General features: G+C 65.3%; 2 protein-coding genes across 7 annotated transcripts; both read left to right on the forward strand.

Annotated features, from left to right (window-relative positions):
- Positions 1-2,393: 2,393 nt before the first annotated feature.
- On the forward strand, positions 2,394-18,507 carry PEAR1 (platelet endothelial aggregation receptor 1). 3 transcript variants are annotated; one of them, XM_065043278.1, is made up of 23 exons: positions 2,394-2,532; positions 4,139-4,231; positions 4,332-4,436; positions 5,277-5,377; positions 5,452-5,544; positions 6,181-6,427; positions 6,515-6,629; positions 6,722-6,858; positions 7,354-7,566; positions 9,311-9,485; positions 10,280-10,400; positions 10,476-10,639; positions 11,127-11,229; positions 11,309-11,455; positions 11,536-11,664; positions 11,743-11,871; positions 13,068-13,196; positions 13,278-13,493; positions 13,564-13,670; positions 16,443-16,554; positions 16,737-16,799; positions 17,957-18,145; positions 18,263-18,507. In XM_065043278.1, the coding sequence occupies exons 2-23, from the start codon at positions 4,140-4,142 to the stop codon at positions 18,412-18,414; spliced, it is 3,039 nt and encodes a 1,012-aa protein (XP_064899350.1). In that variant the 5' UTR covers positions 2,394-2,532; position 4,139; the 3' UTR covers positions 18,415-18,507. The 3 variants fall into 3 exon arrangements, with proteins under 3 accessions (XP_064899350.1, XP_064899351.1, XP_064899352.1); XM_065043279.1 differs by lacking the exon at positions 11,536-11,664; XM_065043280.1 differs by lacking the exons at positions 11,536-11,664; positions 13,068-13,196.
- Positions 18,508-20,145: 1,638 nt separating this feature from the next.
- Positions 20,146-26,005, forward strand: LRRC71 (leucine rich repeat containing 71). Of its 4 annotated transcripts, none has more exons than XM_065043301.1 (16): positions 20,146-20,240; positions 20,972-21,073; positions 21,150-21,266; positions 21,351-21,482; positions 21,791-21,866; positions 21,952-22,026; positions 22,109-22,177; positions 23,448-23,607; positions 23,679-23,762; positions 23,833-23,919; positions 24,015-24,125; positions 24,225-24,264; positions 24,345-24,412; positions 24,490-24,598; positions 24,686-24,798; positions 25,808-26,005. In XM_065043301.1, the coding sequence occupies exons 2-16, from the start codon at positions 20,980-20,982 to the stop codon at positions 25,913-25,915; spliced, it is 1,443 nt and encodes a 480-aa protein (XP_064899373.1). In that variant the 5' UTR covers positions 20,146-20,240; positions 20,972-20,979; the 3' UTR covers positions 25,916-26,005. The 4 variants fall into 4 exon arrangements, with proteins under 4 accessions (XP_064899373.1, XP_064899374.1, XP_064899376.1 ...); XM_065043302.1 differs by having other exon boundaries at positions 23,478-23,607; XM_065043304.1 differs by lacking the exon at positions 23,833-23,919.
- Positions 26,006-26,020: the final 15 nt, after the last annotated feature.

The raw sequence follows: 26,020 nt of genomic DNA on the forward strand, positions 1-26,020 counted from the left end.
CCCCCCCCAGCTGCTTTCCCTCAAGGGTTCAACCCTGATTGATTTTATTCTCCCCCCCCCCGCCCCGTTCCTGCCGCAGTTTCTCCATTTCAGCTGCTCCGGGGGGAGCGGTAATGGACTCTGGCAATGAGGTAATTAACGGCTCCGCTCGCTGGCAGAGCTGCCCCCCCAGCGGCCCTGTGGCCTGGCCCCGCTAACGAGGGTTAATGAGGGTTGGGGGGCCCTGGCCCGATCCTGCCTGTTGCAGCCAACAAAGCCACTGGTGGCCCATGCATGGGGAGTCCCACCCTGAGGGGGTCCCACCCTGCTCCCCACTGCTGCCAGCTCTGCTCCCTGGGGGTCCCACCCCCCCAGCAGCCCCCAAGGGGTCCCCAGGTCCCCCTCTAAGGGGAGTGGCCGTGTGCTTTTGCGTTCCCCCCCAGCAGGGATGGGGCGGCTGATTTGGGGGACATCAGGGCTGCGGATGCAGCTGCATCCCCATGGCGGGGCTGAGCAGGGGTCAGACCCTGTGCCGCCCCTAAGTGCACTTGGGGGTCCTCGTCCCCTCCGGTGCTGGGGATCTCAGGGGGGCTGCAAAGGCATCTCAGCGCTAATGAGGTGGAGCTGAAGTGCTGCTCAAGTGTCCCCGAGCAATATTTCCCCGTCACTCTGGGGACACCTTACTTAAAAGAAGCAGAGCTGGGGGGTCACTTCCACACCAGGTCCCTGGCTCCGGATGTCCCCAGCTTGTCCTGGCCCCGATGTCCCCAGCCTGCGACCCCTCTGCCCCCGCGGTCTCGGTGCCCGGCCCTGCTCCGGGAAGTGTTTTGGGGACCCCGGCTGCGGGTGGGCTTGATCCTAATGGAGCCCCGAGGTGGGCTGGGGGGGAGTGGGTGAGCTGCGCTGGGATGTGAAAATCGTTATGAGTGATTAGAGCTATTACTGTAACGAGGAGAGGCAATTAACGGCGCCTTGACATCAGTTGAGGCCAGCTAATGGAGCAGGGGGCGGCCGGGCATGGGGGGGCAACACGTGCTGGTGAGATGCTTGGCTGGGGTCCCGGGGGTGATGTGGGCAGGATCCCACCATGAAGGGGGTGAAATGTGGCTGGGGGTCCCTGGATGGAGCTGGGACACATGGCCGGGATCCCAGGGATCTGGGGGTGACACAAGGACAGAGATTCTGGGATATGAGGCTGATGCAGCACCAGAAATCCCGGGAAGAGGAATGCGGGACAAACACATGGCCAGAGGTCCCAGTAATGCAGGGATGGGGCGTGTCTGGGATGCAGGGGTGATACGTGTCTGGGATGTTGGGTGCCCGGGATGCTGGGTGCCCAGGATGCTGGGATGCTGGGATGGTGGGATGCTGGTGCCTGGGATGCTGGGATGGTGGGATGCTGGGTGCCCGGGATGCTGGGTGCCTGGGATGGCGGGATGCTGGGATGGTGGGATGCTGGGTGCCCGGGAGGCTGGGATGGTGGGATGCTGGGATGGCGGGATGCTGGGTGCCTGGGATGCTGGGTGCCTGGGATGCTGGGATGGTGGGATGCTGAGTGCCTGAGATGCTGGGATGGCAGGATGCTGGAATGGTGGGATGCTGGGTGCCTGGGATGCTGGGATGGCAGGATGCTGGGTGCCCAGGAGGCTGGGATGCTGGGATGTTGGGATGCTGGGATGCTGAGTGCCCAGGATGCTGGGATGCTGGCATGGTGGGATGCTGGGTGCCCGGCATGCTGGGATGGCGGGATGCTGGGTGCCTGGGATGCTGAGTGCCCAGGATGCTGGGATGCTGGCATGGTGGGATGCTGGGTGCCTGGGATGCTGGGATGGTGGGATGCTGAGTGCCTGGAATGCTGGGCACCGGGCCCAGACTCTGCTCCACGTTGCCACCAGATGCTGCTGTTAAGCCGATGGAAACCTCCATCCCCGCTGCCCCTGCACCTTGCGGGAGCTGCAGCCCCTTCGGATGGGGGTCCCGTCTGCTGGCCTGGACCCTGCGGGATCAACACTGGGTGTCAATGCCATGCGGGGACCTCTGGGGGGGAGAAACGGGGTCGGCACGGAACTCCCTGCCCCCAGAGGTGTCGCGCCTTCCATACGCTCCTGCACAGAGTCCCGGGGTCACCGGCCATGGGGGGACAGGGCTGACCCTGCTCTTGGGGTGACGATGGGGACACCCTCCGGGGACAGGAACACCCTCCAACCCTTGGACCCTGCCACCGGCACTGGGCTGAGGGGCTGTGTGGACCATCCCCACAGCCAGGCTGCGGGACCCCCCCCCTGCACCCGCACCATGTGTGAGCGGCCCCGGTGATGTTGTTGTTCTAAACCCGCTGGTTTTTGGCCAGAAAAGGAAAAAAAAACCCTAAAGTTTTTTATTTTTTTCCCTTTTCCGTAGTCGTCTCTGTGTCCAAACTTCCTGAGCGCCGCTCCGGCCCTCCCTCCGCTTCCGACGGCCGCGCTGCGCCGGCCCGGCCGGCCGAGCCCCTCGGCCAGGCCGCCCCGCGGGGCCACCGCAGCCCGAGCCTGCCCGCCCCGCAGCCCCGGCCAGGTGAGTGCCACTGTCCTCGTCCCGCCTCACCCCGCTGCGTGGGGTCCCAGGGGACGCGCTGCCGGGGGGGGTTTGGGGGTTGTGTACCGGAGGGGACGGTCCCCAGCGCTCTGGTGGGCGGTTTGGGGGTGTCACAGGTTCCCACGGCCGGGGTGAGGGGACAGCGGCGGGGGGGGCGGTAGGTGGGGCGTGGGATGGGGTTGTGACACCCCAGCGCTGACCTTGACCCTGACCCCAAGCCAACCTCACCCCTCACCAGCCCCATCCCCGCGGGTTCGCACCCCCGAAGGAAACGCGTCAGCCCCGGGGCTGCGGCAGAGGAAGCGCCGGGGCAGAGATAGCGGCTCCGGGGGAGTCCCAGCACCGTGTCCCCCCCGTGTCCCCAGCACCGTGTCCCTCCATCCTGTGCCGTTGCCCCGGTTGCCGCATCCCGCCACCGGCAGGCGATGCTCCCCATGCTGCTCGGGGGGGTGCTCAGGGGAACCCTTGGGGTGCGCAGTGCTGGGTTTGGGTGTCCCCTGCCCCTGCAGCAACCCGGGGGGGGCTGCTCCCCGCGGCCGGGCCCCCCCGGTGAGGAGCAGATGGGGCGCGCCGGCGTGTTTTGATGACTCCTCGCTTTTCCTGCCAGCATCTCCCGGCAGTTCCTGTTGTTGGCAGCAGCGCTGGGACACCCCCTCGGGCCCCCCACTTTGCTGGAGCAGGGGATGGGGCCATGGGAAGGGCTCAGGGGTCCCCCCAGTTTTGTCCCCCGGGGTGGGAGGGTGTGTGGAGGAGCGGTCCGGGGGAGGGAGTTTTGGCTGAGGATGAGCAATTAATTTCTCACCGCCGGGAGCCGAAGGGAAATGGGGAGAAACTTTCCCACTGAACGGGTTTTGTGTGCTCCATGACGATGGGGGGGTCGCTCCCTCTGCCCCCTCCCTCCGCCCTTATTTGTCCCCAAACCACAGCACTGCCCTGGTGACTCGGGGAGCCGCTGGGAATGACACCTTTGGGGTGTCCTATGGCCGGAGTGGCGCGTAAGGGGCCGTAAATCCAGCTGTGCCGACCAGGAAACCTCTGTTTCCTCCCTGGGTGTTTACCGGAGAACCGTTTAATGCGATCCGGTGAACACGGCACTGCGGGCTCGGGGACGGTGCTTGGGGCCGTGCTGCCCCCCGCCCCGGCCCCCCGGCTGGCCGCGCTCCCGGAGCCGCCCCGGCAAAGCCGGACCCTTGCTGTGTTGAGCAAGAAAGCGTCGGATCCAGGAAACACAACTGGGAATAAACACAGAACGGGTTGAAACGGGGCCACGCGGCGTCGGGCCAGCGCTGGGAACGGCCGTGCCGAACACCCCCCGGCACCTCGGGTACCCCCCGGCTGCATCCCGCAGGGTGGGGGGGCAAGGCGGCGATGCTGGGATGTGTCCCCGGGGTGTCCGGGAATGCGGAGATGGGGCTGCGAGCGGCCGTGCCTCAGTTTCCTCTTGGCAGCGGCCCGGGCTGGGGTTGGAGCCGTTCTCCCGCACTGGAACGCGAAGCCCCGCGGGGAGGCTGTGCCGGGGCCGGGGGCGGTGGGTGGGGAGCGGGAGTGCAGCGGGTGGATGGTGAAGCCGCCTCTCCCGGTGCAGGATGGTGCTGCGGGCCGCGGCGCTGGCGATGCACGTCTGGCTGCTGGCCGCCCTCCGCCCCAGCGACCCCAACGTCTGCAGCTACTGGGAGAGGTAGGACCGGACTGGGGGGACGGGGTGGCGGGCGGTAGGCAGCGGGGTGGCAGGGGTCCCGCGTGGGACCTGCCGTCACCCGTGTCCTCTCCTCTGGCAGCTTCACGGCGGCGGTGAAGGAGTCCTACACCAAACCCCACGTCGTGTCCTCCCCCGAGCCCTGTCCCGGGGTGCTGGGGTCTCCCCTGCCCTGCGCACACCAGAGGTGGGAAGCCCCCTCCCACAGGGACTGCAGGATGTCCCCAGGGCCATGGGGTCCTGATGTGGGGCTGCAGGGTGTCCCAATGGCCATGGGGGGCTAGAGGGGACTGTCCCAATGCAGGGTGTCCCCATGGCAATGGGGGGGCTGGGGGGGGCTGTCCCACTGCAGGGTGTCCCCATGGCCGTGGCGGGGCTGGAGAGGACTGTCCCACTGCAGGTTGTCCCCATGGCCATGGCGGGGCTGGAGGGGGCTGTCCCACTGCAGGGTGTCCCCATGGCCATGGGGGGGCTGGAGGGGACTGTCCCACTGCAGGGTGTCCCCATGGCCATGGCGGGGCTGGAGGGGGCTGTCCCACTGCAGGGTGTCCCCATGGCCATGGGGGGGCTGGAGGGGGCTGTCCCACTGCAGGGTGTCCCCATGGCTTTGGAGGGGACTGTCCCGCTGCAGGGTGTCCCCATGGCCATGGGGGGGCTGGAGGGAACTGTCCCACTGCGGGGTGTCCCCGTGGCCATGGGGTGGTCAGAGGGGGCTGTCCCACTGCAGGGTGTCCCCATGGCCATGGGGTGGTCAGAGGGGGCTGTCCCACTGCGGGGTGTCCCCGTGGCCATGGGGGGGCTGGAGGGGGCTGTACCAATGCAACGTGTCCCTAAGGCTTTGGAGGGGACTGTCCCACTGCATGGTGTCCCCATGGCCATGATGGGGCTGGTGGGGACTGTCCCACTGGAGGGTGTCCCCATGGCCATGGGGTGGTCAGAGCGGGCTGTCCCACTGCGGGGTGTCCCCGTGGCCATGGGATGGTCGGAGGGGCCTGTCCCCTTCCTGACAGTGCTGGGGGGGGTGCAGGATCGTGTACCGCACCGAGTACCGTCAGGCCGTACGGACCGACTACCGGAGGCGCTACCAGTGCTGCCTGGGCTACTATGAGAGCCGGGACACCTGCGTCCGTGAGTGGGGGCACAGGGCGAGAGGGGGGGCCCTGGGGGCCGTACCGTGGCTCAGCCCCCCCGTGTCCCCGCAGCACGCTGCAGCCAGGAGTGTGTCCACGGGCGCTGCGTGGCCCCCGAGCTGTGCCAGTGCGAGCCGGGCTGGCGCGGAGCTGACTGCTCCAGCGGTGAGGGACCCCCGCGGGGGGCTGGGGGGACATGGAGTGGGGACCCCCAGCTGGGGGTGTCAGTGGGGTACGGGGGTTCCCTGGAGGGCTGGAAACTCTGGGGGGATGGTCTGGGGGTTGGTTGATGGGGATGGGGACAGGGATGGGGATGGAGATGGGGATGGGATAGACAACGGGATGGGAATGGAATGGGGTGGAATGGGGTGGGGATGGATGGGATGGGATGGAACAGAGGACAGGATGGGATGGAGAATGGAATGGGAATGGGATGGAGAATGGGAAGGGGATGGGATGGGGATGGAGATGGAACAGAGGATGGGATGAGATGGGCTGGGATGAGATGGAGTGGGATGGAATGGGAATGGGATGGAGAATGGAGAATGAGATGGGGTGGGATGGAATGGGGATGGAGATGGAACAGAGGATGGGACGGGAATGGGATGGAGAATGGGATGAGGATGGGATGGGGATGAGATGGGCTGGGATGGAATGGGAGGGGATGGGCCGGGAAGGGGTGGGATGGTGATGAAATGGAGTGGGATGGGTTGGAATGGGATGTGATGGGATAGGGTGGGACGGGATGGAGTGGGACGGGACGGGATGGGGTGGGGAGGTACCCGTGTTCTCCCCCCGCAGAGTGTGACGAGCATTCGTGGGGCCCGGGCTGCGAGCGCCGCTGCGACTGCCACCACGGGGCCCCCTGCGACCCCCTGAGTGGGGTCTGCTCCTGCCCCCCCGGCTTCGCCGACCCCCAGTGCCGCCAGCCCTGTGCCCCGGGCACCTACGGCCAGGGCTGCCGCCTGCCCTGCCCCTGCCCCATCGCCGCCCCCTGCAACGCCTCCACCGGCGCCTGCCGCTGCCCCCCGGGGCTCGCCGGCCCCCTGTGAGTCGGGGCTCCTCGCTCTGCCCCCCGCATGGCACCCCTAAAGTGGGGGTCCTGCCGCCCGCTCACCCCTCGCCCCCACCACAGCTGCGAGGTGCCGTGTCCCGAGGGAACACCCTGTGACAGCCCCTGCCCCTGCCAGAACGGGGGCATCTGCCACCCCTCCGGCTCCAACACCTGCGTCTGCCCCCACGGATGGATGGTAGGTGGGCTGTGACCCCCCCCCCCCGCCCCCGCCTCACCCAACGCGGTTCCTGCCTCAGTTTCCCCTGCTGACCCCCGTGTCCTTCGCAGGGGGAGATCTGCTCCGTGCCGTGCCCCCCCGGGCGCTTCGGCCCCGGCTGCCAGGGCGAATGTCGCTGCCACAACGGGGGCCACTGTGACCCCCAGGGGGGACAGTGCCAGTGCGCCCCCGGCTTCACCGGAGAGCAGTGAGGGGGGGCACCGGGACATGGGGGGCGGTGGGGATATGGGGGGAGCGTATGGGGGAGTGGGACGATGTGGGGACAGGGGACTGGGGGGGACAAGGGTGTGCAGGCACAGGGAGATGGGGACGGGGGGCGGATGGGGTGCAGGGGGGAGTGGGAGGATGGGGGGACAGGGGACTGGGAGGGAGAAGGGTGTGCGGGCACAGGGCGATGGGGACGGGTGGGGGATTGGGGTGCAAGGGACGTGGGACAGGGAAATGGGGCTACAGGAGGCAGAGGGCTGGAGGCCCATGGGGATGATAGCTCAGGGGACAGGGACACAGGGGATGGGGGCAGATGGAGATGGGGGTGCAGAGGGAGGGGACACACACGGGTGATGTGACACATGGGATGGTGCAGGTGTGGGTGCAGGCAGGGCCACCCCAGCCCCACACGCACGGAGCGGGGCAGCCTCAGCTGTGGGGGGGTCGGGGCCGTGTCACCCGCTGTCCCCCGCAGGTGCCAGGAGCAGTGCCCGGCGGGGCGCTACGGGCAGGACTGCCGGGAGAGCTGCGACTGCGACAACGGGGGCCAGTGCTTCCACGTGGACGGGGGCTGCCTGTGCCCCCCCGGCTTCCAGGGCAGCCGCTGCCAGGAGCGCCGCTGCCTGCCCGGCCTCTATGGCCTCCACTGCCAGAGCCGCTGCCTCTGCCACCCCCAGCACAGCCAGAGGTGGGACCCCCCCCGCCCCCAGCATCCTCATCTTCATCATCCCCCCATCATCCTCACCTTCTCCCCAGCATCTTCATCTTCCTCACCCAGCATCCTCACCATCCCCATCATCTTCACCATCATTGCCCCATCATCCTTACCTCCCCCAGCATCCTCATCTTCATCATCTCCCCCAGCAACCTCACACCCCCGTCATCCTCACCTTCTCCCCAGCACCCTCATCATCTTCTCCCCAGCATCCTCATAATCCTCCCCCCAGCATCCTCACCCCCCAGCATCTTCATCTTCCTCACCCAGCATCCTCACCCCCACATCATCCTCACCTTCTCCCCAGCACCCTCATAATCCTTCCCCTGCATCCTCATCTCCCCCTCACCAGCACCCTCATCATCCTCCCCCCACATCCTCATCTCCCCCCACCAGCACCCTCATCTCCCCGCCCAGCATCATCATCTTCCTCTCCCCCATCATCCTCAACCCCCAGCACCCTCATCATCCTCGCCCAGCATCCTCCCCTCCCCAGCACCCTCATCATCCTCTCCCCAGCATCCTCATCTCCACCCCAGCACCCTCATCTTCCTCCCCCCAGCATCATCAGCATCATCTCCCCCCATCATCCTCAACCCCCCAGCATCTTTGTCATCCTCCCCGCATCATCCTCAACCCCCCAGCATCCTCATCTCTCCCCCAATATCATCATCTTCCTCCCCTAGCATTATCATCTTCCTCCCCCAGCATCACCATCTTCCTTCCCCCCATCATCCTCACCTTCTTCCCAGCATTCTCATCTTCATCCTCCCACCATCATCCTCACACCCCCCAGCACCTTCATCTTCCTCACCGAGCATTCTCACCCCCCCTATCATCCTCACCTTCTCCCCAGCACCTTCATCATCCTCCCCCCAGCATCCTCATTCCCCCCAGCACCCTCATTATCCTAACCCCCCCAGCATCTTCATCTTCCTCACCCAGCATCCTCACCATCCCCATCATCCTCACCTTCTCCCTAGCACCCTCATCATCCTCGCACCGCATCCTCATCTCCCCCAACCAGCACCCTCATCTCCCCCCCCAAGCATCATCATCATCCCCCCCATCATCCTCAAACCCTCAGCATCCTCATCTCTCCTGCCAGCTTCATCATCTTCCTCCCCCAGCATCATCATCTTCCTCCTCCCCATCATCCTCACCTTCTCCCCAGCACCCTCATCATCCTCCCCCAGCATCATCTTCCTCCCCCCCAGCAACCTCACCCCCCCAGCATCTTCATCATCCTCCCCCCAGCATCCTCCCCAGCACCCTCATAATCTTCTCCCCAGCACCCTCATCATCCTCAACCCCCCAGCATCCTCGTCTCTCCGTCCAGCATCATCATCTTCCTCCCCCAGCATCATCATCTTCCTCCTCCACCATCATCATCTTCCTCCTCCCCATCATCCTCACCTTCTCCCCAGCACCCTCATCATCCTCCCCCAGCATCTTCATCATCCTCCCCCAATCATCCTCACCCCCCCAGCATCCTCATCTCCCCCCCCCAGCATCATCATCTTCCTCCCCAACACCCTCAACCCCCCCAGCCTCACCCCCCAGAGCATCCTTGCCCCCCCCCCGTATCCCTGTCGGCCAAGCCAGGCTGCTGCCTGCCCAGGAAGGGGTTAACCCATGACCCCCCCACCCGGGGCAGCACTCCCAATGCCCCACACTGGGAGCACTGGGGGTGCTGACCGAGTGCTCCCCCCCGCAGCTGCCACCCATTGCTGGGTGACTGTGTCTGCCAGCCCGGCTGGGCCGGGCTCTTCTGCAATGAGAGCTGCCCCCCCGGCTCGTTCGGACCCGGCTGCCTGCAGAGCTGCCTCTGCCTGCACGGGGGGGCCTGCGACGGGACCACCGGGCTCTGCCGCTGCCCCCCCGGCTACACGGTGCGGGGCTGGGGTGGCACGGGGGACGCGGGGTCCTCGGGCACAGCAGGGAACATCCCTAGGAGGAGAGTGGGGGTTGAGGTGGTCTTGGCGGGGGATACGGGGGTCCTGGGGGGGTATGTGGAGGTGGGTGGTCCTGGGGGGGACACCATGGGGGTCTGGGCATCCCTATGGGAACAGTGGGGTCTGGGTGGTGCTGGGAGGGGGAAACGGGTCTGGGGTGTATGTGGAGGTGGGTGGTCCTGGGGGGGACACCATGGGGGTCTGGGCATCTCTGTGGGAACAGTGGGGTCTGGGTGGTCCTGGGTGGGGGGGACACCATGTGGGTCAGTGCATCCCTATGGGGACAGTGGGGTCTGGGTTGTCCTGAGGGGTACACCATGGGGGTCTGGGAATCCCTATGGGAACAGTGGGGGTTTGGGTGGTCCTGGGGGACACCATGGGGGTCTGGGCATCCCTATGGGAACAGTGGGGTCTGGGTGGTCCTGGGAGGGGGGGGACACCATGGGGATCTGGGCATCCCTATGGGAACAGTGGGGTCTGGGTGGTTTGGGGAGGGGGGGGGGGGGTGGAAGGGGGTCTGCGCATCCCCTGGCTGGGGAGGGGACACACGTGGGCGACCCTGGGGCCCGTTTGGGGGGCGTCCATGGGAGGACGGGGGTTTTGGGGTCACCTACTCTCCCTCCAACACCAGGATGTCAGGAGGAAGGGACCGGGGCGGGTGGGTCCCCAACCTCCTGTGTCCTGTCCCACCCCGGCTCCCCTGCACCCCTCCCAAACTCTTACCCCCGCAGGACGAGCACTGCTCCTCCCTGTGCCCCCCCGACACCTTCGGGACCAACTGCTCGGGGCGCTGCTCCTGCCAGCACGCCCTGGCCTGCTCCCCCCTGGACGGCTCCTGCCTCTGCAAGGAAGGTGGGTGCCCCCCCGGGGGATGGGGGGTCCCCGTCCCCGCCCCCGTGCCCACCCCGCTGTCCCCTCGTCCCGCAGGCTGGCACGGACCCGACTGCTCGACGCCGTGTCCCGCCGGCACTTGGGGGCCCGGCTGCAACCGGAGCTGCGACTGCGCCCGGGGGGGTCCCTGCGACCCCCAGAGCGGGACCTGCCGCTGCCCCCCGGGCTGGCAGGGCCCCCGCTGCCTGCAGCCCTGCCCGGTGAGTCCTGCCCGCTGCCTCGGTGCTGCCCGCATCGGGGTTCAGTGCTGCCCGCACCGGGGTTCGGCGCTGCCCGCACTCTGTTCGGCGCTGCCCGCACTGGGGTTCGGTGCTGCCCGCATTGGGGTTCAGCGCTGCCCGCACCGGGGTTCGGCGCTGCCCGCACTGGGGTTCGCTGCTGCCTGCGCCGGGGTTCTGTGCTGCCTGCGTCGGGGTTCGGTGCTGCCTGCGTCGGGGTTCGGTGCTGCCTGCACTGGGGTTCGGTGCTGCCTGCATTGGGCTTTGGTGCTGCCCGCACCGGGGTTTGGTGCTGCCTGCGCTGGGGTTCTGTGCTTCCTACGCTGGGGTTCTGTGCTGCCTGCACCGGGGTCCGGTGCTGCCTGTACTGGGGTTCTGTGCTCCCTGCGCTGGGGTTCTGTGCTGCCTGCGCCGGGGTTCGGTGCCACCACCCCCTGTGCTAACTCCCCAACCTGTCCCCGTCCCCCAGAACGGGACGTTCGGGGTGGGCTGTGGGCAGCGCTGTGACTGCGCCCACGCCGACGGCTGCGACGCGGTGACGGGAGAGTGTCACTGCCTGCCCGGCTGGATGGGTAAGGAGGGACCATGGGGGGACCCCGCTGTGCCACCAGCCTTTGGCCTTCATCTCTGCTCCTCCTCCTCCTCCCGCAGGGCCGCAGTGCAAGCAGAGCTGTCCCCAGGGCTCCTGGGGCCGCGGCTGCCGCTCCCCCTGCTCCTGCCGCAACGGGGCCACCTGCTCCCCCCAGGACGGATCCTGCACATGCGCCCCAGGCTTCCGCGGCCCCACCTGCCAGCGCCGTGAGTGTCCCCCCGAAAACAACGTGTTGCTCCTAACCCCCCCCCGGCCAGAAGTTGGGCTGAGACTCGTGTCCCCCCAGCCTGCCCCCCGGGGCGCTACGGCAAGCGCTGCGCCCTGAGCTGCTCCTGCGCCAACCGCTCCTCCTGCCACCCCACCAACGGCTCCTGCCTCTGCGCCCCGGGCTGGCACGGCCCCCGCTGCGCCCAGCGTGAGTGGGGGGGCCTGGGGGGGTCGGGGGGGGCGTGGGGGGCTGACCCCAACCCCACCCATGGTTCCCGCTCCCCAGCCTGCGCCCCCGGCACCTGGGGGGCCGCCTGTGCCCAGCGCTGCTTGTGCCACCACGGGGGGACGTGTGACCCGGCCCAGGGGACCTGCCACTGCCCGCCCGGCTGGATGGGGACGCTCTGCGCACAAGGTAGAGCCTGGCAAAGGACACCCCGGGGGGGTGAGAGAGAAACCCACACGTGGTCACCCCCCACCCAGCTCCATCCTGGGCACTATGGAGATATATGGGCCCAGTATAGCACTATATGGGCCCACTATGGACCTATATGGTTCCAGCATGGAGCTGTGTGGGCCCAGTATGGAGCTACAATGTGGTCCCAATATGGAGCTATATGGTCCCAATATGGAGCTACATAGTCCCAGTATGGAGCTATATGGTCCCAATATGGAGATATATGGTCCCAATATGGAGCTATGTGGTCTCAGTATGGAGTTATATGGTCCCAGCATGGAGCTGTGTGGTCCCACTATGGAGCTACATGGTCCCAATATGGAGCTATGTCGTCTCAGTATGGAGCTATATGGTCCCAGCATGGAGCTGCATGGGCACATTATGGAGCTATAATGTGGTCCCAGTATGGAGCTATATGGTCCCAATATGGAGCCGTGTAGTCCCAGTATGGAGCTATATGGTCCCAGTATGGTGCTATATGGTCCCAGTACGGAGCCAGGTAGTCCCAGTATGGAACTATATGGTCCCAGTACGGAGCTATGTGGTCCCCGTATGGAGCTGTATGGTCCCAATATGGAGCCATGTAGTCCCAGTATGGAGCTATATGGTCCCAGTACGGAGCTATGTGGTCTCAGTATGGAGCTATATGGTCCCAGTACAGAGCTATGTGGTCTCAGTATGGAGTTATATGGTCACAGCATGGAGCTGTGTGGTCCCAGTATGGACCTGCATGGGCCCAGGCTGGCACTATATAGTCCCAGTATGGAACTATGTGGTCTTGGGTAGTATGGGTCCAGTATGGAGCTATATGGGCCTAGTATGCAGTGTCACAGTCCCAGGCAGTATGGAGCTATATTGCCCCATTATGGACCCACATGGTCCTGGGCAGTATGGAGCTCCATGGCCCCAATATGGAGTGATCTGATGCCGGGCATAATGGATCTATATGGTCCTGGTATGGAGCTATATGGTCTCAGGTAGTATGGAGCTGTATTGTCCCAGTGTGGACATATATGTTCCTGCACACCATAGAACCATGTGGTGCCAGTATGGAGCTGTACAGTCCCAGTATGGAACTCTGTGCTCCCAGTATGGCACAACATGCTGCTGGTCACTATGGATCCATACAGTCCCCCCACCCCCTGTGTCCCCAGCCTGTCCCCCCGGGACCTTCGGGCTGCGCTGTGAGCAGCTCTGCCGCTGTCCCCACAACGTCACCTGCCACCCGGCCAGCGGGACGTGCCCCTGCGCCCCGGGCAGGATCGGGCCCCACTGCGAGGCCGGTGAGTGGGCGCAGAGCAGGGGGGGCCCCGCCGGGGTCCCTACCCCCCACTAAGGACTGTCCCCGTCCCCCCGCCCCACAGGGACCCCCGAGCAGCCCTACACCATCGTACCGGCCCCTCCGGCAGCCTACAGCTCCCTGGGGGTGGTGCTCAGCCTGGTGGCCCTGGTGGCACTACTGGTGGCCGCGGTGGCCATGGGGCTGTGTTACCGTCACCGGCAGAAGGGGAAGGAGAGCCGGCACCTGGCCGTGGCCTACACGGCGGGACAGACGGACACGTCCGACTACATGGTGCCAGGTGAGCGTGGCGACGCGCTGTGGGGACGCGGCCCCCGCCCCGGTGGCCCCGCTGACGCGTGTCCCCGCAGACGTGCCACCGAGCCACACGCACTACTACTCCAACCCCAGCTACCACACGCTGTCGCAGTGCACGCTGCCGGCGCCCGGCGCCCCGGACAGGGCCAGCTCGCTCAAGGTACGGCACAGCGTGGCATGGCGTGGTGTGTCACCGTGCGCCGCGGGGCTGGTGCTGCGTGGTGCAGGGTGGTGTGGGGGTGCATGATGCGCCACAGTGCACCACGGTGTTGTACGGTGCACCGTGGTGTTGTATAATGCACCGTGGTGTTGTACAGTGCACCGTGGTGTTGTATGGTGCACTGCGGTGTTGTACGGTGCACCATGGTGTTGCAGAGTGTACCACGGTGTTGCACGGTGCACTGTGGTGTTGAGCAGTGCACGTGGTGTTGTATGGTGCACTGTGGTGTTGTACGGTGCACCGTGGTGTTGTATGGTGCACTGCGGTGTTGTACGGTGCACCATGGTGTTGCAGAGTGTACCGCGGTGTTGCACGGTGCACTGTGGTGTTGAGCAGTGCACCGTGGTGTTGTATGGTGCATTGTGGTGTTGTACGGTGCACCATGGTGTTGCAGAGTGTACTGCGGTGTTGCACAGTGCACTGTGGTGTTGCACAGCGCACCATGGTGTTGCACAGTGTACCGCGGTGTTGCACAGTGCACTGCGGTGTTGTACGGTGCACCACGGTGTTGCACAGTGTACCGCGGTGTTGCACGGTGCACTGTGGTGTTGAGCAGTGCACCGTGGTGTTGCACGGTGCACTGTGGTGTTGAGCAGTGCACCGTGGTGTTGCACGGTGCACCGCAGTGTTGTACAGTGCACCATGGTGTTGCACAGTGTACCGCGGTGTTGCACGGTGCACTGTGGTGTTGAGCAGCGCACTGCAGTGTTGTACGGTGCACCGCGGTGTTGCACAGTGCACTGTGGTGTTGTACAATGCACTGCAGTGTTGTACGGTGCACTGCGATGTTGTACAGTGCATCGCAGTGTTTCATGGTGCACCGTGGTGTTGAACAGTGCATTGTGGTGTTCTACGGTGCACTGTGGTGTTGCACAGTGCACCACGGTGTTGTACAGTGGACTGTGGTGTTTTACAGTGCACCGCGGTGTTGCACAGTGCACCATGGTGTTGTACAGTGCATTGTGGTGTTGTACAATGCACTGTGGTGTTGTACAGTTCATTGTGGTGTTGTACAATGCACTGCGGTGTTGTACAGTTCATTGTGGTGTTGTACAATGCACTGTGGCGTTGTACAGTTCATTGCGGTGTTGTACAATGCACTGCGGTGTTGTACAGTTCATTGCGGTGTTGTACAATGCACTGCGGTGTTGTACAGTTCATTGCGGTGTTGTACAATGCACTGCGGTGTTGTACAGTTCATTGCGGTGTTGTACAATGCACTGCGGTGTTGTACAGTTCATTGCGGTGTTGTACAATGCACTGTGGTGTTGTACAGTTCATTGCGGTGTTGTACAATGCACTGCGGTATTGTACAGTTCATTGTGGTGTTGTACAATGCACTGTGGTGTTGTACAGTGCATTGTGGTGTTGTACAATGCACTGTGGTGTTGTACAGTTCATTGCGGTGTTGTACAATGCACTGCGGTGTTGTACAGTTCATTGCGGTGTTGTACAATGCACTGTGGTGTTGTACAGTTCATTGCGGTGTTGTACAATGCACTGTGGCGTTGTACAGTGCATTGTGGTGTTGTACAATGCACTGTGGTGTTGTACAGTGCATTGTGGTGTTGTACAATGCACTGTGATGTGCACAATGCGCCATGGTCTTGCACAGTGCACTGAGGTGTTGCATGGTGCACAGCGGTGTTGTACAGTCCACCGTGGTGTTGTACAATGCACCATGGTGTTGCACAGTGCACCGTGGTGTTGTACGGTGCTTTGTGGTGTTGTACAGTGCACTGCGGTGTTGAGCAGTGCACTGTGTTGTTGGAAGGTGCACCGTGGTGTTGTACAGTGCACCGCAATGTTGTACGGTGCACTATGGTGTTGTACAGTGCACTGTGGTGTTGTACAATGCACCGTGGTGTTGTATGGTGCACTGTGGTGTTGTACGGTGCACCGTGGTGTTTTACAATGCACCATGGTGTTGCACAGTGCACCATGGTGTTGTACAATGCACCGTGGTGTTGTATGGTGCACTGTGGTGTTGCACAGTGCACCGTGGTGTTGTAAGGTGCACCATGGTGTTTTACAGTGCACTGCCATGTTGTACAGTGCACCATGGTGTTGCACGGTGCACTGCGGTGTTGTACGGTGCACCGTGGTGTTGTACAGTCCTCCGCAATGTTGTACAGTGCACTGTGGTGTTGTACAATGCACTGTGGTGTGCACAATGCGCCATGGTCTTGCATAGTGCACTGAGGTGTTGCATGGTGCACTGCAGTGTTGCACGGTGCACCGCGGTGTTGTACAATGCACCATGGTGTTGAGCAGTGCACCATGGTGTTGTATGGTGCTCTGTGGTGTTGTACAATGCACCATGGTGTTGCACGGTGCACTGTGGTGTTGTATGGTGCACTGTGGTGTTGTATGGTGCACCACGGTGTTGTACAATGCACCACGGTGTTGTACAATGCACCACGGTGTTGCACAGTGCACCACAGTGTTGTACAGTGCACTGTGGTGTTGAACAGCGCACTGTGGTGTTGTACAGTGCACTGTGGTGTTGTATGGTGCACTGTGGTGTTGTATGGTGCACCGTGGTGTTGCACAATGCACCACAGTGTTGTACAATGCACCACATTGTTGCACGGTGCACTGTGGTGTTGTACGGTGCACCGCGGTGTTGCACAGCACAGCACGGCACAGCTCGGCGTGCCACGGCACCGCTGCTGGTAGCCTCATGGCCAACGCTCCCCCGGGTGTCCCCAGGTGCCCGGCACCCAGCTGTTCCCTGGCACGGACAGACTGTACGGCCCCGACGGCAACGCCACGCTGCCGCCCGACTGGAAGCACCTGGGGGCACCGGCCCTGGGCCCCAGGGGTAAGGGGGAGCAGGCGGGGACCTTGTCCAGAGCCGGGACACCTGGGTCCCCTCCCTGCTCAGGATCCCCCAGAAAGGTGCTGGGGTGGGTTGGGTGGAGCTCGGTCATGCTGGGGAGGGGACGGAGAGTGGGGGATGGGGACCCCAAACCTGTTAGCTTAGCCACATGCACCCACTTCCAGGTGGGGGGGCCCTGGACCGGAGCTACAGTTACAGCTACAGCCTGGGGACGTGTGATGAGAAAGGTACAGGGAGGGGACTGGGACGGGACGGGACGGGACGGGATGGGATGGGATGGGGATGGAGATGGGGATGGGATGGGACGGGACGGGATGGGATGATGGGATGGGATGGGATGATGGGATGGGATGGGATGGGAAGGGATGGGATGGGATGATGGGATGGGATGATGGGATGGGATGGGATGGGATGGGATGATGGGATGGGATGGGATGATGGGATGGAATGGGATGGGATGGGATGGGGATGGGATGGGATGATGGGATGGGATGATGGGATGGGATGGGATGGGATGGGATGGGATGGGATGGGATGGGATGGGATGGGATGGGATGGAGATGGGATGGAATGGAATGGAATGGGATGGGATGATGGGATGGAATGGGATGGGATGGGATGGGATGGGATGGGATGGGATGGGATGGGGATGGGATGGGACAGGATGGGATGGGACAGGATGGGATGGGACAGGATGGGATGGGATGATGGGATGGGATGATGGGGTGGGATGGGAAGGGATGGGATGGGATGATGGGATGGGATGGGATGGGGATGGGATGAGGACAGGATGGGGATGGGATGGGATGGGATGGAGATGGGAATGAATGGAATGGAATGGGGATGGGATGGGATGGGACAGGATGGGACAGGGATGGGATGGGATGAAAACAGGATGGGGATGGGATGGGATGGGATGAGATGGGATGGGATGGGATGGGATGGGGATGGGATGGGACAGGGTGGGATGAGGACAGGATGGGGTTGGGAAGGGATGGAATGGGGATGGGATGGGGACGGGATGGAAGCGGATGGGATGGGGATGGGGATGGGATGGAAGCGGATGGGATGGGGATGGGGTGGGATGGGGATCAGGAAGGGATGGGATGGGATGGGATGGGATGGGATGGGATGGGATGGGATGGGATGGGATGGGATGGGATGGGATGGGATGGGGAAGGGACAGGGATGGGACAAGGCTGGGATGGGGAAGGGGATGAAAGAGGAATGGGATGGGAAGGGACAGTCACAGGGAAGGGGATGAAATGGGGGTGGGATGGGGAAGGGATGGGGCTGGGACAAAACCGGGGTACAACCCAGACATGGCTGCTCCCTCGCCCCTGCGCTCCCTGCCATGGGGACCCCCTGACTCCTCCTCCCCCAGAGACCCCCCTGGAGGGGCTGGGGGCCAGCAGCAGCTCCCTGGCCAGCGAAAACCCCTACGCCACCATCAGGGAGCCCCCCCTGCCTGGCGCCAAGGCCCCCGAGGGCAGCTACATGGAGATGAAGTCCCCAGTCCGCAGGGAGATGTCGTACGCCGAGATTGGGGTCCCCGAGGAGCCACCCCAGGAGGGTACGGCCGGGGGGTCCCCTGGCCCTGGTGACCCTGGCAGGGGGGGGACACAGTCCTGGTGACACGGGGCTGCATAACGGGGGGGACACGGCGCCTCGCAACCTCTTTTCATTGCAGAGCTTTGCCCCGGGGGGGCTGAAGGTGTCACCCCCCCGAACCCCCCCAGCCATTACGACTCCCCCAAGAACAGCCACATCCCCAGTCACTACGACGTGCCGCCCACCCGCCACTACCCGCCGTCCCCGCCGCTGCGCAGGAAGGACCGCTGAGGGACCGGGGGATGGGACCAGCCCGGGAGGGGCCACCAGGGCTGTCCCTGTCCCCAACCGGGGGCTGAATAAAGGGGTGTGTGTGCGGTGCGAGCCTGGGCTGTGGGTGCGTCCCGGGGGACGAGGGTCCGCGCCGGGGGCAGGACGGGCCCGATGGCACCGGGGGAGGGAGGGAACCACGGTGGCCCGGTGATGGAGCAGTGATGGGGTCAGGAGTAAGGCCAGTAAAGGCCCAGCGAGGGGCTCCATAATGACCCAGGAAAAGGCCAGTGAGGGTCCAACAGTGGCCACAGCAAAGACACAGGGACAGCCCAGCGATGGCCCCAGTACAAGCCTGGTCAGAGCCCAGTGCTCCCAGTGCAGACCCAGTGCTCCCAGTGCAGACCCAGTGGCCCCAGTATGGACCCAGTGTCCCCAATATGGACCCAGTGCTCCCAGTATGGACCCAGTGCTCCCAGTATGGACCCAGTGTCCCCAGTATGGACCCAGTGCTCCCAGTATGGACCCAGTGTCCCCAGTATGGACCAAGTGTCCCCAGTATGGACCCAGTGTCCCCAGTATGGACCCAGTGTCCCCAGTATGGACCTAGTGCTCCCAGTACAAACCAAGTGTCCCCAGTATGGACCCAGTGCCCCCAGTACGGACCCAGTGCTCCCAGTATGGACCTAGTTCCCCCAGTATGGACCCAGTTCCCCCAGTATAGACCCAGTGCTCCCAGTGCAGACCCAGTGCCCCCAGTATGGACCAAGTGCCCCCAGTACACCCAGTGCAGACCCAGTACGGACCCAGGGCTCCCAGTGCAGACCAAGTGTCCCCAGTATGGACCCAGTGCTCCCAGAATGGACCCAGTGCTCCAGTATGGAACCTGTGACCCCAGTGTGGACCCAGGGCTCCCAGTATGGACCCAGTGCTCCCAGTGCAGACCCAGAGCTCCCAGTATGGACCCAGTGCTCCCAGGGCAGACCCAGTGCTCCCAGTATGGACCCAGTGCCTCCAGTACCGACCCAGTGCCCCTAGTATGGACCCAGTGCTCCCAGTGCAGACGCAGTGCTCCCAGTATGGACCCAGTGCCCCCAGTATGGATCCAGTAGTCCCAGTATGGACCCAGTGCTCTCAGTAAACCCAGTGCCTCCAGTACATACCCAGGGCTCCCAGTGCAGACCCAGTGCCCGCAGTATGGATCCAGTAGTCCCAGTATGGAACCAGTGCCCCCAGTATGGACCCAGTGCCCCCAGTATGGACCCAGTGCTCCCAGTATGGACCCAGTGCCCCCAGTATAGACCCAGTGCCTCCAGTACAGACCCAGTGCACCCAGTATGGACCCAGTGCTCCCAGTATAGATCCAGTGCCTCCAGTACAGACCCAGTGCACCCAGTATGGACCCAGTGCTCCCAGTATGGACCCAGTGCTCTCAGTAAACCCAGTGCCTCCAGTACGGACCCAGGGCTCCCAGTGCAGACCCAGTGCCCCCAATACGGACTCAGTAGTCCCAGTATGGACTCAGCGCTCCCAGTGTGGACCCAGTGCCCCCAGTATGGACTCAGTGCTCCCAGTGCAGACCCAGCACTCCCAGTGCCCGCCTCTCCACTGGCGGGTGTCAGAGCTGGCGGCCCCGCCCCTTTCCGCCCCGGTCCCGCCTTTTCCCGGCCGACCCCACCCCTTCCAGGCGGACCCCGCCCTTTCCGTGCCAGCCCCACCCACCCAGCGTTGGCCCCGCCCCTATCAGGCAGGCCCCGCCCCCACGCAGGCGCCGTAGCAACCTGAAGCCCCGCCCCTCGCCGCGCGGCGGACGCGTTGCCGCGGGAACGGGCACAGGCAGGACCCAGGTGGCAGCCGGGCCGGGGACCCCGCACCCCATGGGACCCCATGGGAACCCCCCGCACCCCATGGGACCCCATGGGAACCCCCGTTCCTGGGAACCCCCCGGGACACTCCCACCAGGGACATTCATGGGGTCCCCACCCAGCACTTGGACCCACCCAGGGAGACCTCTATGGGGACCCTCATGGGGCCCACCCAACCCTAGTACCAACCCCCCCGCCACAGTGACCCCCATGGGCCCCCCTGCCAATGGGACACGCCCTTGCAGGGCACCCCACACCAAGAGACGCCCCCACATAGGGACCCCTATAGGGCCCTGGGACCCCCACAGGTCCCTCCATAGGGCTGTCCCCGCTCTGGGACACCCCCCCATCCACGTAGACCCCTATAGGTCTCTGGAACCCCCCTCGCCTGCAAAGGACTCCCCCAGCCCTGAGACCCCCCCGGAGGGGCCTCCACAGGGCCCTGGGACCCCCCCTGCACCTCCACATGGCCAACAGGGCTGGGACCCCCCCAGCCCCCTATAGAGAACCCCATAGGACCCGCTGCTACTGCACCCCCCCTTCACACCCACATAGGGATCCCATTGGGTCCCCAGCCCTGGGACCCCTCGGGGCCATGGGACCCCCTGACCCACACAAGGATCCCCGGGATGTGGGGGGGGTCGGGTGCTGGGCACGACCAGCCCTGGGGCCAGTGGGTGCTGGGGGGCACTGAGCCCCCCATGTGCCCCCAGCTGCGGCCATGAGGCGGCGGGGGGAGCGGGCGCCCAAGGAGAAGGTGGCGGCGGCGGAGGAGGAGGCGAAGGGCGCGGGGAGGAAGGCCGAGCAGGGCGCAGGTGAGCGAGCGCGGCCCCAGCAGCGGGTGGGGGGCTGCGGGGGGGGACCCTCATGCCCGTGTCCCCCCTCCCGCAGAGGAGTACCAGTGCACCGGGCTCCTGGAGCAGGACTTCCCTGAGCTCTGCGCCCGCTCTGGCATCACCGGCATCCCCAGGGTCACCCTCCGGCCGCCCCCGAGCTTCCCCGAGGATGGTGAGCGGCGGGGGGCACAGCATAGGGGGGTTTGTGTGGGGGGGGTGCGTGCTGCTGAGCCCCCCACCCCGTCCCATCCCGCAGAGGAGCCCGCGGAGCCGACGCTGCCCGAGACCCTCGCCCGCATCCAGCGCAAGTTCAGCCTCTTCCAGCCCTGCATCCAGGTGGCGCGGGACCCCGAGGACCCGCGCGGCGTCCGCGGCATCTTCCTGCGAGGTGGGGCCTGAGGACCCCCCCCCCCCAGCACCCATGGATGAGGACCCCCTGGAAATCAACCCGCCGGAGCCCCCTGCGCCCTCACGGGGCCAACAAGGCTGGGACGTCCCCCCAGGAAGACCTCTATATGGATTCCACGGGGCCCACCCAACCCTGGAACCATTGTCACCCCCTACAGAGACCCCCATAGGGACCCCGCTTCACGCCCACACAGGGACCCCCATTGGGTCCCCGGCGCTCTCGGGCGGGGAACGGCAGCGTTTGGGGGTTCATCCCGTCACGCGGCCGCGCTCCCCCCGTCTCCGCAGGCTGGAAGATCGAGGAGGAGATGCTGGGGGTGCTGAGCCAGTGCCTGCCCGCCCTGGCCGGGCTGCAGGCTGTGCAGTGAGTGCGGGCAGGGCCGGGGGGACAGGGACCCCCCCCCAGATCCGACCTGTCACCTCTCCTGACACCGATTGTCCCCCCGCAGCCTCTGGAAGGTCGGGCTGACGGAGCAGCTGCTCCCGGCGCTGGCGGCGCTGCTGGCGCGCTGCCCTCGGCTCCGGTACGAGGGGCGCTCCCTCGTTAGCACTAATTGGGGAAGGGGGTGCTGTGGAGGGTGGTTAATTGGGGGGGGGTCTCTGCAGGACGCTCAGCCTGGAGGGGAACCCCTTACCTGAGCCCGCCTTCCATGTGCTGATGGGGAGCGACAGCACGTGAGTGGGACCTGGGTTGTGAGCGGGACCCGGGTGGTGTCCCCAGGGTGTCCCTGAGGTGTCCCCGAGATGTACCTGAGGTGTCCCTGAGGTGTCCCCGAGGCGTCCCTGAGGTGTTTCTGAGGTGTCCCTGAGATGTCCCCGAGATGTCCTTGAGGTATCCCCGAGATGTCCCCAAGATGTCCCAGAGATGTCCTCGAAGTGTCCCCGAGGTGTCCCCGAGGTGTCCTCGAGGTGTCCCCGAGATGTCCCCGAGATGTCCCCAAGGTGTCCCTGAGGTGTCCCTGAAGTGTCCCCAAGGTGTCCTCGAGGTGTCCCCGAGATGTCCCCAAGGTGTCCCTGAGGTGTCCCCGAGATGTCCTCGAGGTGTCCCTGAGGTCTCCCTGAGGTGTCCTCGAGGTGTCCCTGAGCTGTTCCTGAGCTGTCCCTGAGGTGTTCCCTAGGTGTCCCTGAGGTGTCCTCGAGGTGTCCCCAAGATGTCCCCAAGATGTCCCTGAGGTGTCCCCGAGATGTCCCTGAGGTGTCCTCGAGGTGTCCCTGAGATGTCCCCAAGGTGTCCCCGAGGTGTCCCTGAGGTGTCCTCGAGGTGTCCCTGAGATGTCCCCGAGGTGTCCCTGAGGTGTCCCCGAGATGTCCCTGAGGTGTCCCTGAGGTGTCCTTGAGGTGTCCCCAAGATGTCCCCGAGATGTCCCTGAGGTGTCCCCGAGATGTCCTCGAGGTGTCCCTGAGGTGTCCCTGAGATGTCCTCGAGGTGTCCCTGAGGTGTTCCCTAGGTGTCCCTGAGGTGTCCCTGAGGTGTCTCTGAGGTGTCCTCGAGATGTCCCCGAGATGTCCCCAAGATGTCCTCGAGGTGTCTCTGAGGTGTCCCCAAGGTGCCCCAACGTGTCCCTGAGATGTCCCCGAGGTGTCCCTGAGGTGTCCTCGAGGTGTCCCTGAGCTGTCCCTGAGCTGTCCCTGAGGTGTTCCCTAGGTGTCCGTGATGTGTCCCTGAGGTGTCCCCGAGATGTCCTCGAGGTGTCCCTGAGATGTCCCCGAGGTGTCCCCAAGATGTCCCCAAGGTGTCCCCGAGGTGTCCCCGAGGTGTCCCTGAGATGTCCCCGAGATGTCCCCGAGGTGTCCCCGAGGTGTCCCCAAGGTGTCCTCGAGGTGTCTCTGAGGTGTCCCCAAGGTGCCCCCGAGATGTCCCCGAGGTGTCCCTGAGGTGTCCCAGAGGTGTCCCCAGGCGCGGGCGCCCCCCCGTGCAGCCCCCCAGCCCCCCCCCCTCCCGCAGGCTGGTCCACCTCTCGCTGCGCAACAACAGCATCGGCGACGCGGCCGCGCGGCTCATCGGGCAGAGCCTGTCCCGCCCCGGCACGGCCAACCGCAGCCTGGCCTCGCTGGTCCTCAGCTTCAACCGCATCTCGGACCTGGGCGCCAGCCACATCGCCGAGGTGGGCGGCGCGCCGGGGGGGGGTCGCCGGGTGCCCCCCGCGCCCCTCACCCAGCCCCTCGTGCCCCCCAGGGCCTGCGCCTGAACCGCTCGCTGCTCTCGCTGTCCTTGGCCAACAACAACATTGGTGACGCGGGGGCCACCAGGCTCGCTAAGGTGGGTGCCCCCCCACCCTGGGGTGCGCGGGGCCCGATCCTGCGCTGACCCCCCCCGGCGCTGCGGGCAGGTGCTGGGGCCGTTCGCGCTGACGCACGCCGAGGTGGTGGAGCGGCGGCGGCTGCTCCTGGCGGAGGCGCAGGGCCGGTGCCACGCGGTGAGACCCCCACCCCTATTTACAGGGGGGTACATTCCCTCCCCACCCCCGGGGACGGTTGGGGGTGCGGTGCCCTGACCCCCCGTGTCCCCCAGACCTCAAAGGAGCCCGAGAGCTGGAGCAAACGTCCCTCCAGCCAGAGCACCGGCACCGGCCCTGACAAGCTGCTCCTGGGCAAGCACGGCAAAGCCCCCGCCAAGAAGAAGGTGAGGGGGGGGGTGTGTGGACAGGGCCATGCCTCAGTTTCCCCACTGTCCCACCTTTGCCGGGGGGGAGGCGGGGGCTCTGCAGCCGCTGTGTTGCAGGAGCCGTCGCGGAAGGAGGAGGCCAGACCGCAGAGGAAGGGTGAGCGAGGGGCTGGTGGGCTGGGGGGTGCTGGGGGGGCCATGCTGGCTCAGCTCCCTCCCTGCTCCCCCTCCCGGCAGCGCCGGAGCCCAGAGTCACCCGCGGCCGAGAGTCGAGGTCGAGCACCCAGGAGAAGCCGAGCTCAGAGGTGGGGACGTGGGGGGACGGGGGTACTCGGGGGTCCCACGCTCCCTCACGGTTGCCCCCCCCTGCCCCCCCGCCCAGGTGCTGGATGTGGCCGAGCCGCTGAACCCGCTGCTGGAGGAGGCGCGGGAGCACCGCGGCAGCGTCGTCCTGCCGGGAAACCGCGCGCTGCTCAACCTCAACCTGACCTGTGAGCCGGGGCGGGGGGCGTCTCTTGTCCCCACCGCCCCCCCACCCCACCCCGGGCTTGTCCCCAATGCCCCCCGTCCCTCTGCAGACAACCGTGTCACCGAGCGCGGCCTCAGCGCCTTCGTGGCGGCGCTGGAGGGGCAGCGGCAGCAGAGGCCGAAGGGGCTGGGGCGGCAGGGGCTGCGCTGCCTGTCCCTGGAGGTGAGAGGGGCGGTGGGGCCGGCGCTGCTGTGGGGCAGCATTGCCGTGGGGTTGGCATTGCCGTGGGGCTGGCATTGCCGTGGGGCTGGCACTGCTATGGGGCTGGCACGGCTGTGAGACTGGCATTGCTATGGGGCTAGCATCACCGTGGGGCTAGCATTGCCATGGGGCTGGCATGGCTGTGGGACTGGCGTTGGCATTGCCATGGCGTTGGCATTGCCATGGGGTTGGCATTGCCGTGGGGTGGCGTCACCGCAGGGCTGGCATTGCCGTGGGGCTGGTATTGCTGTGGGGTGGCATTGTCATGGGGCTGGTGTTGCCAACAGGCACATGGTTGGTCTGGCATCACCATGGGCTGGCATCACTGTGGGGCTGGCATTACCATGGGACTGGCATCGCCACAGCGCCACCATCACCGTGGGGCTGGCATTACCATGGCGCCACCATCACCATGGGGCTGGCATTACCATGGGTCTGGCATCGCCATGGCGCCACCATCACCGTGGGGCTGGCAGTGCCATGGGGCTGGCATTACCATGGGTCTGGCATCGCCACGGCGCCACCATCACCATGGGGCTGGCATTGCCATGGGGCTGGCATTACCATGGGTCTGGCATTGCCATGGCGCCACCATCACCGTGGGGCTGGCAGTGCCATGGGGCTGGCATCACCATGGGTCTGGCATCGCCACGGCGCCACCATCACCATTAGGCTGGCATTGCCATGGGGCTGGCATTACCATGGGTCTGGCATCGCCATGGCGCCACCATCACCGTGGGGCTGGCAGTGCCATGGGGCTGGCATTACCATGGGGCTGGCATTGCCATGGCGCCACCATCACCGTGGGGCTGGCGGTGCCATGGGGCTGGCATCGCCACGGCACCACCATCACCATGGGGCTGGCATTACCATGGGGCTGGCATCGCCATGGCGCCACCATCACCGTGGGGCTGGCGGTGCCATGGGTCCGCCGTGGCCCCGGCGCTGCCACCGTCACCGCTCCCCGCAGAGGAACCGCATCCCCCCGGACAGCCCGGCGCTGGCGCGGCTGCAGGAGCTGCTGCCGCCGGACGCCCCCCCCGGAGCCCCCCAGGAAGAGCAGGAGGGGGGGCCGTAACCCCCCCAGAGCCCCAAGGAGACCTCGACCCTCGCCTTATTTTTTAAGGAAAGCAATAAACCCCTTTACCGCGGGAAGGAGGAGAACAGAGCCGGTGCCACAGCG

Source organism: Columba livia, chromosome 28, assembly GCF_036013475.1.
Source record: "Columba livia isolate bColLiv1 breed racing homer chromosome 28, bColLiv1.pat.W.v2, whole genome shotgun sequence".
Classification (NCBI taxonomy): domain Eukaryota; kingdom Metazoa; phylum Chordata; class Aves; order Columbiformes; family Columbidae; genus Columba; species Columba livia.

What these genes read in the sequence shown, in the direction of transcription:
- LRRC71 (XM_065043301.1), top strand. Translation starts at nt 20,980, where the DNA reads ATGAGGCGGCGGGGGGAGCGGGCGCCCAAGGAGAAGGTGGCGGCGGCG. An exon ending in CCCGAGCTTCCCCGAGGATG is followed by an intron (nt 21,267 to 21,350) that starts GTGAGCGGCGGG and finishes CCCATCCCGCAG; the next exon opens with AGGAGCCCGCGGAGCCGACG. An exon ending in GCTCAACCTCAACCTGACCT is followed by an intron (nt 24,599 to 24,685) that starts GTGAGCCGGGGC and finishes GTCCCTCTGCAG; the next exon opens with ACAACCGTGTCACCGAGCGC.
- PEAR1 (XM_065043278.1), top strand. Translation starts at nt 4,140, where the DNA reads ATGGTGCTGCGGGCCGCGGCGCTGGCGATGCACGTCTGGCTGCTGGCC. An exon ending in GTCTGCAGCTACTGGGAGAG is followed by an intron (nt 4,232 to 4,331) that starts GTAGGACCGGAC and finishes CTCCTCTGGCAG; the next exon opens with CTTCACGGCGGCGGTGAAGG. An exon ending in CGGGCCCCACTGCGAGGCCG is followed by an intron (nt 13,197 to 13,277) that starts GTGAGTGGGCGC and finishes CCCGCCCCACAG; the next exon opens with GGACCCCCGAGCAGCCCTAC.